General features: G+C 36.1%; 1 protein-coding gene across 3 annotated transcripts in view; it reads right to left on the bottom strand.

The window, feature by feature from the left end:
* LOC134542893 (folliculin) overlaps positions 1–13,454 on the bottom strand; it is a 74,719-nt gene that overhangs the window by 47,081 nt on the left and 14,184 nt on the right. For all 3 annotated transcript variants that reach the window (XM_063387480.1, XM_063387488.1, XM_063387496.1), the window contains exons 3-5: positions 9,948–10,094; positions 7,675–7,893; positions 3,444–3,580 (exon numbers count right to left, since the gene is read on the bottom strand). In XM_063387480.1, the coding sequence (XP_063243550.1) occupies positions 3,444–3,580; positions 7,675–7,893; positions 9,948–10,094 (503 nt within the window). The remainder of the gene's footprint in view (positions 1–3,443; positions 3,581–7,674; positions 7,894–9,947; positions 10,095–13,454) is intronic.

Genomic DNA, 13,454 nt, shown 5'->3' with positions numbered 1-13,454 from the left:
TATTCAGCACACAGTATGAAAACACTTGGAATAAAATAAATTTACAATGGAAAACAATGGGTTCAGGTATAAATTCTGTCGATATTTTTCAAAGCACTCTAAAAAAATCATTTCAGTACAACTTAACAATACAATCTGAAAACAAAAAAACCACAGAGTTCTAGAATATTATGAAATATAAATTTCAATACTACTTAACAATACAAACTGAAAATGAAAAAAACACAACATTTAGTGCCGGTAGTAAATCACATCAACTCTTCATCTGGCTCATCATTGTCTGGTTCTGGAAGTGCATCACGTACACCTTCACTAGTTTTCAATGCTCGGTAATATGCTTGATGTTCTCTTGGAATTATCAACTTGTCACACATTGTACATAGATCTTTGAACTTGGGCGCAGAGATTGAGAATGTCTCGTCGTGTGCCTTTGTGACTCCTTGTGTTTTTGAGGGCCGTCCTGCTGTCCTCTTTGTTTGTATTGCCTGAAAAGGTTTGTTGAAATCAGTTTTAAAGAACAGCGATTGAGGTTTCTCTTTCTCGTAATGTAGCCAACATATGGATCTGGTGGGAATTTTCGGAACTCTTTTTGAGTCTGTTTTAAAGTCAAGAAAATCGTCGTGCAACATTGTGTTCACTACAAGTGGGCGAGGATTATTCCTGTTTGTTCGAATTATCTGTGCCCACCCTTCAGGAACATAAACAGGAAAATTCTTGGATTTATTTTCTATCTTCGAATGTATTGAATCACACTCCATTTCAGTATGTCCTGTTTCGAAGAATTTATGATCAATGGTTTTGAGCCCTGGATGAGTCTGACAAAGTGTCATGCACATTGATATAAAAATTACATTCTTTTGCTGTCCATCACAACTATCCGACATCATTCGAACTTCTTCAATGTTCTGTTGACTCATAAACGCAACTTTCTATTTCAATAGCTCCTCGCTTGCCTTCAAGTTCATTCCAAAAATAACATGTTCCATCTTGATATCCCAAGTTGTAAAATGTAACTGCTAACTTTCGTAAGTAAAATATTTGCCCACACAGTCCTTTGGGAGTATTTAAAAGAGCCTGCAAATCAAAGTTAAAGGCCAAAATATGTTGATCATCTTTTGCAGCTAATTTGTCTGTGTTTACATTCTTGGCGGGCCAGTTCTACTTTTCTTTTATGTCTCTATCATGCTCTTCTGTTTCCTTTTGCTTATCTCCTTCTGTAAGTGAATCATAAGCCAGGCATTTGCAGCATTGGTCTTTCTTTGGGAAAAAACCCAAATTATACTCATTAAAAATTGCTCTATACTTAGCAAGGGACACAGAAGGTAACTTATTATCTCTGCATTCTGCCTGGAATTCAGGGTACATTATGAAAATATTCAAACTGGAATCTAAATACTTTTTTGTGCTCTTCTGTCTGCAGTAATGGGATTCAACACAAGGATAACACAAAATATGCTTTCGGATACGGTTCTCGTCTTCTTCCGAAAACTTATTATGAGGGGTATGTTTACATGTTGCATGTCCTTCGAAATGCCAAAATCGCGAATGTGCCACATTCGTGATTTTATCTAAAGAATAATTTTATATTTCAAGACAATTTCACGAATGTACCACATTCACTATTTTGGCATAACAAAAAATGCAAATATTCCACTTTCGTGTAAAAATAACTTGCAATTATTGCTACAGGAATAGAGATACAACATTCGTGTTTATGGCAAAACATAGATATTTAAAAATACTTTCTACCTATGTACATATCAAAAAAAGTGATTTTTGCACATTCGTGGTTCTGGCATAAGGGGGACGATCATAACAAAACAAAAATCACTCAAATTTTTCAACACATGGTGGTCTTCATTAGTAGAAGAAAGATACTTGTGAACTCATAGAACTTATATGTAAGAATGCATGAGTGGAAAAATACGTGTTTAAGTAAATGTTAGAGAGATGTGAGAACACCAGTCTGGACGTGCATATAACTTAATTCCATAATTTTCCCAAAGAAAACAATAACTGACAAGTTAATAAACAAAACAAAATCGTGTAAAAAAATTAAGTACTAAAAAAAGTGTGCACAAAATCACAACCAATAATAGGTATACAGTAGAATCCCGCCGATGTGACCCCCCCTCTGATGCGTCCATTCCATTTATATGACCGTTTTTTGAGAAACCGTGAAAAATTTGAGCAGAGAAAGTAGAAAATTTGAGTAAAATCGGCTGAAAAACAAGTCTGTTACACTTTGTTGGGCGCTGTGTGTTCACGTTTATATTGGCGAGCACTGCACTGTAAGCAGGCAGACATACAAAAGACGGCTAAAAATAGATACCACCCCTCTAGACTGTCCACACTAGCCAATACCCGTAAACTGCGCGCATCACCTGATAGCATCTACGCGCGAGTCTATTTATAAGAGATTAGATAAAGAAGGTGAAGAGGGCGAGACCTGCCAGCCAATATATTTGTTGGAGGGGAGACAGAGATAAAAGAGAGCGAGCCCTGCAGCAAGCGGAAGTAGTCAAGGTCAACATTTACCGTCACATACTCATTAGCTAACGATGCTGCTGGTCGCCAGCCTCACACACACACACGCGCGCACGCACGGCGCATGCTCACTGCTCAGTCACAAAGAACATAGTGTTCAAGGCCGACCGAGATTGCCAGAGCCTGAAAAGTTTGGACTATTATCCACCCCAGCCCTCGAAGTCAAATTTTGCTGCCCAACCATGGCTAACTGACACGCAGGCCTAGTGCCTAAACAACTTACTGCCTGCCCAAGTCGGCAAACACATTTATTTTGCTACGTTCCATCGTCAGCCAGTGAATAAAATACAAGTGTATGTGTTGCCAGACAGTGGCGACTGGGAGTAGATGCGTGCGCAGCCAGCAGCTCCGCTCTCCTTCCCCTCACTTACCCGTCCACACCCCTCCCCTCCTATACTATACAAAGAAGGCGAAAATGGACATGTTGCACTGAGTTGAAAAATTTTTTTTCTCGGCAACGGGAGCTCCAATATTGCTTTCTAGGATATTGTTTTTTTCGGGAGACATTATGCTATTTAAATACTGTAATATGAATTTAAAAAGTTGTCTTTTTTACACTATAGACTATTTGAATATGAAATCTATGCGAACAAAGGTGATTTTTTTTATGTATTTGGATGTATTTGGATATATTTGGGGGGGAAGGGGTGAAATTGGCCCGAATTCTCTATTGCGACCATTCCGTTTATAAGTCCGTTTTTCCGGAAACCATGACGGGTCGCATCAGCGGGATTCTACTGTAGTACCAAAAAAATTATATTTTATGAAATAAGTATTAACTTTAAAGAAGCATAAAAAAAGTTCTACTTTCTATATACAACTAATTCTGACTGTGAACTCTAAATCAATTTGAATACCACCCTAACTTTAAAGAAGCAGAAGCACTGTGAACTGACCGAGCAAACACAGCAGGGTCTCCAGTTAGATCTTGAAACGAGCGCAGGAACTTGCTGACCGGCTTCTTCTCTGCGAGTGGCACAGAAGAGAGCCTCATGGCCCGCTGGGGGCATGCTGATTGCTCTTCGTCGTACACCTGAACCAGAGAATATTTTGAGTGTGTGCGAGTTGCGAGAGCCGGCCCTCACCAAACAGTCCTGCATCCAACACAAGCTGTGAGTATCACTTTTAGGCTTAAAACCTTAAAAGCTTAAAAGAAAGTTGTGAAATGGGTTAGAAGTAAAACGATTTAACATCAAGAAGTATCTGCTAAGGAACTTGACTATAAAATGTCTGAATATCCACTTAGATGAATGACACTCAGATCATTAGATGACGTGGCTGGAACAGCGATTCAAACGGAGGTACCCAGAGAAAACCCACCTACTCGAAGCAATGCCCCCCAAGAATGGAACCAATTAGTGAACCTTGGTGAGAGGCGAGTGATGCGACAACTTAATCACTTCACTTTATAAACAAACCACAGTAATGATGATCATGCTACTTTTACGTCAAACCCTTGAATAGTTCATATTGTGATATAGTATATAGTACATGAAAATAAACACCACAAAAACATACACAATAAACAAATATGCTAAGTTTTGTTTTAATTATGTGATGTCCTGAAAGTGTTTTGTGTTAAAATTTTTGACATTTAATTAATATGTTCTTTAGATCCTATTGTTTGAAGAAAAATTATGAGCAATGTTTTTATTATACATTTGAGTATACATATTGAGTTGTTAGGTTTGACTTAATAAACGACAGAGTTTAGCCTTGGATCTACGGGGTGTTTGCAAGGTGGACTCATCTGGGCAGCGACGACAGCGCTCGTGACGGCCAGCACGGCACGCGACGAGAAGAGTGAAAAAGGGCCTTGAGCTATGCAGGTGTCAATGGTCTGTAGAGCTGTGTTCCGGAGCAAAATGGGTGGACTTCAGCACACGTACAACCAACGGGACAGAGACTGTTTTATGTACTTTGAAGTGAAAGAAACATCAATGCTGCATTGAAGTTTCGACTTATGGAACTTGAAGAGTTACCTTTGGTCATTTCATAAATTTTCTTAACTGCCTGATACTTTGTTCAGCCCTGTGGCTGTGCAAGGTTTTTGGGTGTATCTGGTTAAGCCCGCCACTTTAGACTTGCTGAGATTGTGCATCACTTTGTCAGTTGGACTGGACATGGCAGGGACTTTTAATTTTGAAAACCAGATCTAACTTTTTCAGTTTAAGTGCTACAGAAAAGGTGTGCTAATGCCTTTAATTTTCTGTAATAAGCTCTTAAATATTTCTTCACAAACACTGAACAATTTTTTGTGCCACCCCTTTGTCCATGAAAGCTGTCAATGTTTACACATTTTGCGTGGGGTTTTACTATGAACTTATGCATATTTGTTTGCCCTGTGAAATCATGTACATCAAAGGCACAGCATATGGTTTGATGAGAACCAGTCACGAGAATAACTTTAGTCGTGTGCATAGTAGACTATAAGCATTTTTATTTCTAACAACGGTGAACTGTTTAAGTGGGATAGTATTAAGAAAGGCTAGCAAACCTGAACTGTGCTCGTGTGGAAAGTTGCGAACCAAGTTTGTTACTGTTTGCAGTAGTGATGGCCCGATATCCAAAAACCCGATACCGATACCGATTCCGATATTTCCAAATGTACCGATCCGATACCCGATATTCCGATAATAGGCCTATCTCATTTCTAATACTGATTCTATAAAATTGTGGTTCTGGAGTATTGTTAGAGACAATAATGAAAAATGTTAAATATTAATAAAACATACTTATGTGAATGTAATTATATTATTTTTATTAATTGTAAAATATTGTTAATTCACATTAAATGAAAGCTAATAACGAAATTATCATAATGGCTTACAAATAAGCTCTCTAAATTCAAATTCACAAGTCACTGCATGTACTTAGTCCAGTGTCTCAACTGTAATCTACGAAAAATACAGTCTGAAAAACATCAAACTTTACCAACTTTTGTACCCATTGTAAAATTTAATCACGGTAAACGACACGCTAGAAAGGAAGGTCTTCAATTAGCAAATTTTGTGACCATTGTTCAAGTGTATCACTCCATTTATTGGTGCGAAAACACGTTAAAAATACGTGAAAAGTAATTTCAATACAACTTTGAAACGTACGGCAGAGTTTATAAAACCACACATCTTTATTTATGTTATTCTCTTATTGGCAATGCACTCAATATAGCCAACATAATACCTTTGCTGCAACTTGCCCTACTTAAATACGTTTCATATTTTAGCTTTTGTAAAACTTACGTAACGTCTTTGTATAGAACAGCAGTTGGCGACCATGATACGACACGGAAAGAAAATGCTTGTTATATCCTACTCTATGATCATATCAAGCAGCAACTTTATTCTTCCCAATGTTTACTTGCGGCTACACCACTTATTAAATTAAATATCGTAATTATTTTCGTTTATGTTTTCAATTTATGTACACTCAATGAACTTCGAAAATTCATCAAGCGAAAACATTTTGCGAATATCTGAAACAAATAAATATGCACTAATGACTGGGATTTGTGTACACACGGAAGAATTGTACCGTCGGGATGCATTGCAGTATCAGAAAGAAGAAATAGGCTTGAAATTGTTTCAGTGGAAAATATGCTTGGAATTACTATGTAATATGGTGACGTAAAGAAAGATAAATTACGCCAGCGGAAAATTAGCTTGGAATTACAGTTGAGGTTATGTGAGAAGTATTATTGGCGAGAGCAAACATCGGTTATCAAAATATCGCAAGTATTTACCGATGTCCGATATTGAAAAATGTGCCGATATTACCGATCTCCGATATCGGATATCGAATATCGGGCCATCACTAGTTTGCAGTTCTGCGTGTGCAATGCACTGCTTGTTCCAAGATTGACATTACTTCCAGGATGGCAGCGTAGTCTTGGAAAGAAAGGTCGCCAAGCATAACTGCTAATTTTCTTTGAGAACTTGTCGAGCAAGTGTCGATGAGTGTGCGATAAAATGAAGTACAGATTTGTTTAGGTTGTGACAAGTAGCAATCGAGCCCGGCTACGATAACGATTGTCCCTTGCACGCACAGAAAAACACTTGGAAAATATTTCCATCGGATGATGTCTATGTCTGTCTATGAATGTTAAATTACTCAAAACTATTACTGGTTGAATTTGAACATAAGAGACATTTTTTGGGTAATTTATTTTTCCCACATCATAAATATACACATCCTCTACACAATGTGTCCGAAAGAGAGAAAAAAAACACTCACTTGCCGATCAATCCTCACAGACATGAAAGAATGTCCCTAGTGACTTCGTAGTCTAGGTAGTTAATAAATAAACTGGAACTATGTCCTGATGGACCAACTGACAACCCAGGCCTGCAATGCGAGTCTTGGGCCTAAATTTCTAAATAAAATGATTTGAAAACTAACAAAAAAAATATTAAACTTACTGCGGAATGGGCCTAACAACCAGATGTATGATTGTTTGCCTCTATTCACTTAAAAATTATTTATTTTTGTCAGTCGCCGCCCTACACGTCCTTTCGACACGTCCTTTCTGCAAAGCTGGGAAAGCAGGGACCTGCAAGCCGCGAGGTGGTCCGGAGCTAGTGAACTTAGCAATTAGGTGGTGCTACGAACTACAGAAAACATAGGACTAAAATAACTTTTCATTCATTTTATTTACAAACATTAAGTGTTTAAATTTTTGTTAAAGTAAGTTTTATACACCGTAAGAAGGTAGCAAATGATTGCAGGTAGTCGCAAGTATATGCAGTGAGTCTATCATATTAATTTTAGGTGTATACATATTTTTGTATACTTTTTTTGGTAGTAACAGTAAAAATCAAAATTATATTTTTGCAAGAAGCAGCCTTACTTAGTATTTTTGGTGGATTAATAAATTCTACTTGTGTCAGAAATTTAACATATATTTTGTTTACTGCTCAATCCTTAATTTGTTTGACAAGTTCCCACGCATATGGAGTTGGCTAGTTTTGTGGATATTTTTGGTATGTAGAATATTTGAGTTTGGTTTGAATAGTGTGTATCTCCCCGGTTTTTCAATACCCAACCCCTATAGTCAGAAGAGTGATGCAGTATCTTTTATGTAAACAAAAATTTTTTTTTCTTAGAACACAGACAGACATCACTTCTAACCTCAGAAGCTATCCTCTGTAGCTCACTGATCATGTCCCGCATGTTTCTGACGAGAAACGGCCAGCAGCTGAGAAGGAAATACTTGTCTTTCATCACCATGATGATGCTGAACCATCGTTTGAATCCTCTTGCTTCAGCGTCTTTCAGGGAAAATGTGTGGCTCAAGACATATCCTCTGTCATCCCCGAAAAACACTGCACCTTCCTTCGCTGGAGTCACCTGACAACAGTTAAAATATGTACTCTATTTAAAAAAAAAATACCCCTTCCTTTTAAATACTTACAACTTTAGAATATATTGCATTTTAACTTATTTTAACCAGCTCCATAGGAATAAAAAAATACAGACCAGCATTACTGTTTAAAAAAGAAGCTGTTATCACATTGTAACCATGATTCAGATCTCTTCCTCAAAACATCCTTACGGAATTGTATCCGTGAAATGGAACTCACTAAAAAAACAGGAAATATTGTTCCAAAATGAAAACATACAGTAATGATTAACTCCTGGGAATGTTCTTTGAATGATTCTTGCAATGGGGCAGGTAAATATGTAATTATTTTGACCATATGCCATTGGTAGTCATAACTTTATGTGTTTATGTCATAAGTGAAAATCTGAAGAACAGAAACAAACACACAGAAAACAAGCAAAAATCATTCTCAATATACTGATGAACACAGTGGACTGACAAAGACAAGACAGTTGCAGCAACAAACAGTAAAGACTTATGCCATTTGCTACTGGCTAATAAATTTGGCGTCTTTAAGAACATAGAACATGCCAAGAGCAAATTTGACTCAGTGTTTTCCAATTCTAATCACAACTCTGGGAAAGCATGCAAATATAATTAATGCCAATAAAAAAAAATGACGTGAAAGACTGAGAAACAGTACATACCGTAAATATACATACAGTGAAAAAATACGTTTGATAGAATACAGATAGATTAGAGATTAGAGACACAGGTTACTACAAACAAATTTGAAATACTACAACTTGAGCTTTTACTGGGTACATATTTTTTAATGGATGCAAAAACAATTCATAGCTTAAACAATGTTTCTTGTGGGGGTCATAAAATTGTTGCTACATGCTTTATAGTTTCCAGTAATTTGGCCTAAGCAGTGTGCAGCCAGGCACTGAATGCCCGGGGCTGACCCCATCACTGGCCAGGCAGCAATTGTTTAGCGCACCAGTCCATCAGACTACACATCAAAGAATCTCAAAGAACAACCACAGTCCACAGAACAGGTGCGAGTTTGAAACCTACCGAATAAATGAATTTAATAACGGATTGATGTCTCATTGACTTTGGGATCATTTGAGATGACAAGTGGTGTCGAGATGAGAACGCAGCATTGATGGTGTAGTGTGTCTCACTCTTAGTTTGCAGAAAAGAGTAAATGGCGACCACTGATATCACCTGGCTTGTTAACACTGAAAATTTTATTTTGATTTATAATATCTTCTAATTGTACTATTTTTTAATATTTCTAAGACCATAAAACAATGTCTATTGACAGTATTATTACAGTTGTGGTCATCCTGAAAGAGCAAAAATACGTCAATGCGACACAATTATTATTATTCCATAGCAGAAACTATCTGTAGCAGTTAGTCACTATTAATAACAAGACGTATCACTGAATTATGTTTTATGCTCAAACAGAGCCAACTTTTTTTAATATTAAATGATATAAATTATTTTGTTGACAAAAACTGTAAAAACCAAGTTAGTGTCTTTCTGTTGTGTGTTCTTAGAAGTGAAAATTAAATATTATAAGATTATGCTCTTGATGAAATATAGCAAGAAAATAATTATCTAAATAGGTACTCATTATAAATTTTCCTTTACAAAATACAATGTTTCAGATACATTAAAAAAAAATATTTTCATTATAAAGTTGTGTCCAAAACTTTCTCCTCTATGGCGTATATCAGGCAACAAAAAACACTAAAGCAAGGACAGCAATAATGGGAAAAAATTGAGCATTTGAAAGAGAGTAAATGTAAATTTAAATGCACAATGCAAACTAAGGATGAGACATGCTATATGAATAGGCAAGGAAACAGAAATACCACGAGAAAAACCATATGCATGCAGCAACATCTGCCACATTTACCACTAACAAAAATACCAGGCTTGACCTTGCCAGGAATCAAACCCACACCTCAGTGGTGTGCGAGCGATCTGACCACTCAACCTGCGTGGCCCTGAAAAAACACGTCCTCCTCGTACATGAGCCGAAAGAAAGGCAGTACCTACTCACCTCACAGCTGAGGCTTCTGAAGCACGCCTGTCGCAGCAGGAAAGCCACGTCTCCCTGCACTGCCTGCTTCGCACTGACGAAGCTGATACGGTTCTTATGGTCATTGCTGATGAAGCCGCGCAAGTGGCAGCAGAAGGAATCGCAAGTCTACGAATAGCCAGAGACACACTTACAACTAACAGCACAATGCATCAACTACTTTTTTATTACTGTTCTCAACTAGAGACCCAGAATTTCATTAATTTGTAAATGTTACAAACTTACACTTGTCTGTAACTTTGATAGTCAGATCATAGTTATGATTGACTACTCCAACCATTAACTGCTAGCAGTAACACCAACAACTTTTCCACATACATATCTAAACTTGTTTGTGTGTATATAATAACTACATTAATTCATACGGACTTAATCACAGAATATCTAAATTTCCACAAACATTTCATTGCACAGATACATTTTCAGTTCCCTCTAGATAAAGATGATAGTGAGACAAAATTTACACATATCATGGATCTCACAAAACCCTATTCTTGTTGAGTATAAATCATAGTATACCTACTTGTGGAAAGGATAACTTTATTTCCAGTTGCTTCTTCATTAGTCTTAGTCGACACTGATAGTTAAATCTGCAATTGACATACGTAGATACTAGACTACGGGACAAGCACGGGAATATGGGTTTTGGGCGAGGAACTATAAACACACTATTTTTCACACACACTGTCTATATAAATGATGTCTGTAGACATTACAATTTAAGATGGGATCATGAAATATAATACATGGTCTATTTATTATTAAACTTCATTATGCTAAACAATAGTTGTTGCGGGAGAAGTATTAAATTATAAGGAATAAAATACAGGTATCGTAAAATAGACTAGACCGGGTGGAACTGTTTTCTACTTTACTATGCGAGAAATTATTTCAAAGCGTCTCACATTCAAAAATTTTAATACTTAGTGGGATTGTATTCTACTTCACGTTACTGAGAAAATACTTCAAAATGCCTCCATTTCAAAAATATAAATACCAGTATTGCAAAATAAACTATACCAGGTGGGACTATAGTCTAGTTCATGATACCACAATAAATTGTCTCAAAAATTCTCATTTTCATCAAATTAACTACCAGTATTGCAAAATAGACTAGGTCGGGTTGGCCTATAATTTGATTTTACGATACTGCTAATTTTTTTCAGAAACTTTCTTTTTATCAACAAATTGAAAATCAGTATCCCAAAACAAACTACACCATCAAGAATTTTATTCTGGTTTACAATACCCAACACCTATAATTTGTCAAAATTAAGTACACAAACATTTTTCACTAGATGACTTACCCTCACCAAACTTTTCACTTTATTCTTATCATTTTAACAATAGCAAAACTATTATTTTTTGAAAAAAAAAAAAAAAATCATTTGTACATTACCTAATAACTTTTATGATTCACCTTACCAAAGAATTTTTTTTCTTACTTACTATTCTCAATATTTATTATATTCCCTAAGTATGAAAAATTCTGCCTTAACATTACTCTTACCCTACATTTTTTCACACTTATCCCATTTTATGTAGCATTTAAAAATCTTAACCGACCTCCATCACACAATATATTTTATTATTTATAACGTAGCTGAAATAACCTAATCAATTTTTCACTTCTTTTTCATTACCTCAAAATATACTAACCTAACGAATTATATATAAAATTTCACCTACCCCTTACATTATATTCACTCAATATACACACAAGTCTTACAAACACCCAATTGTCCATTTATGACCTAATTTGTTTTGGACTTTTTTTGCCTAAACCTTTTTCACTTTAAACCTATTTCAACATACTGTATTTCATTTTAACATGCATGTTAGGCCCTTTTCCTCTATTTTTTGTAACCCTTCACTCATCATAAAACTATGACATGATCAGTTATTTAATACTTTGTTCCTGACGTTTCCTACTTTTTTCATTTCTTTTCATACTTCACACAATCACAACCATTTCAAATAGTACTTAGTACAGTTACCTTTCTTGGCTTTAGGGAAAATAATTTTCACTGTTATTTTCCTTGTACATATTCAAAGTAGCCTATGGGTCATTCCATGTCAGTTCATCCAACAAAAATTGAAAATGTAACCATTGTTTTTTAATTTTGATAAAAATTGGTTCATTTGTTTGGTGACATAAGGCCACTTAAAAACCAAAATTTCAGATTTTTATCTCAAATACTTCCTGAGAAATTTAAGGTGACCATTTTTGGCCTAAAACAGGTTGTAATGACAGCATAAATTGGTCAGTATTTGTGTTTCCTTGCTTTGTATTTCACTGTAATACCAATATTTCAGAATAAGAACACTTTACCTAATGTAAAATTCTCTAGAGAATTCAAATTTTGCCACCAAATTGCTATATCTAGAATGGTTTGTAAGTTATAACAGAATTATTAACATGACTGATGTTTCATGTATCATCTGCATCCTTTATTAAAAAATAGACTATCTCAAAAGGCGGACCTCACAAAAAAATGAGCTTGGTACTATGTGAAAGAGAAGGAAATTTCCTATAAGATACATTAAAAAAAATAGTGGCTTTCTGCTGGCAACATGTAATGTACTTGATAATCGCTTACTAATGCTATATGTACACATAAAAAAATTCCCTACTTACACAAATCTATTGCCAATGAATTAGAATCTACAGACACAATACTCCAATTTTTGCAATTAGCAAACTGCATTGATTTTCTGATAAAGCTGCCATTCTATATCACACTTGCACAAGTCTTCTTTCAAAAAACTGTAAGTTCTGCCAGAGCTGCTGGTTGATGGTGCCTGCAAGATGCTGAGTATGTGTTCAAAAGGAACCCAGCAAACATCGTCTCGAGGTGAAGGCCAGTAAAAGGAAGCACTTGGACCGGCAGGGTGCATGAAGGTTACTTGAGCATCTTCTTCTGACCTATCAATGTTGTTTACAACACCAACAAACCATTTTTTGTCATACACACAAGACACATAGCAACCAGTATACAGTTTTGATATCGTACCACCAGGGTCTTTGCTAGCTGCTGTAGCGAAATTGAAAACTAAGGAATATGCATTATCCTGACTTGTTTTCTTCATTCCTATTTCATACTGAGATATTGGTGAAGCATTGTGGAACCCTCTTGTGCCTGGGATTGTCTTTGCCATATAGTATACCGTTGTTGTAGAGTCGAATGAACGTCATCCACATCATTCTTGTCAATGTAATGAAAGATAATACCTGTTATGTGTTCATTGCAGTAGGTAAACATCTTAGACACTAATGTAATTTGGTCTTGGAATGGTCGTTGAAGACTAGCTTTTGATGTCAGTCGCTTAACAATTCCCCCAATTCCATCGCAAGATGATTTGCCATGGCTTGTGGCAAAGAATGACCAAGAAGCTGTGAACTGAAAATCTTGTGTGTGGTGGCACAAATTGAGGATATTCTTGCAGTTCTTGTACTGAGCAGCACAA

The sequence above is a fragment of the Bacillus rossius genome, chromosome 1, assembly GCF_032445375.1.
Source record: "Bacillus rossius redtenbacheri isolate Brsri chromosome 1, Brsri_v3, whole genome shotgun sequence".
NCBI classification, from domain to species: Eukaryota; Metazoa; Arthropoda; class Insecta; order Phasmatodea; family Bacillidae; genus Bacillus; species Bacillus rossius.
Note: the sequence above shows the minus strand (reverse complement) of the source record. Positions and strands in the feature narration are given on the sequence as shown.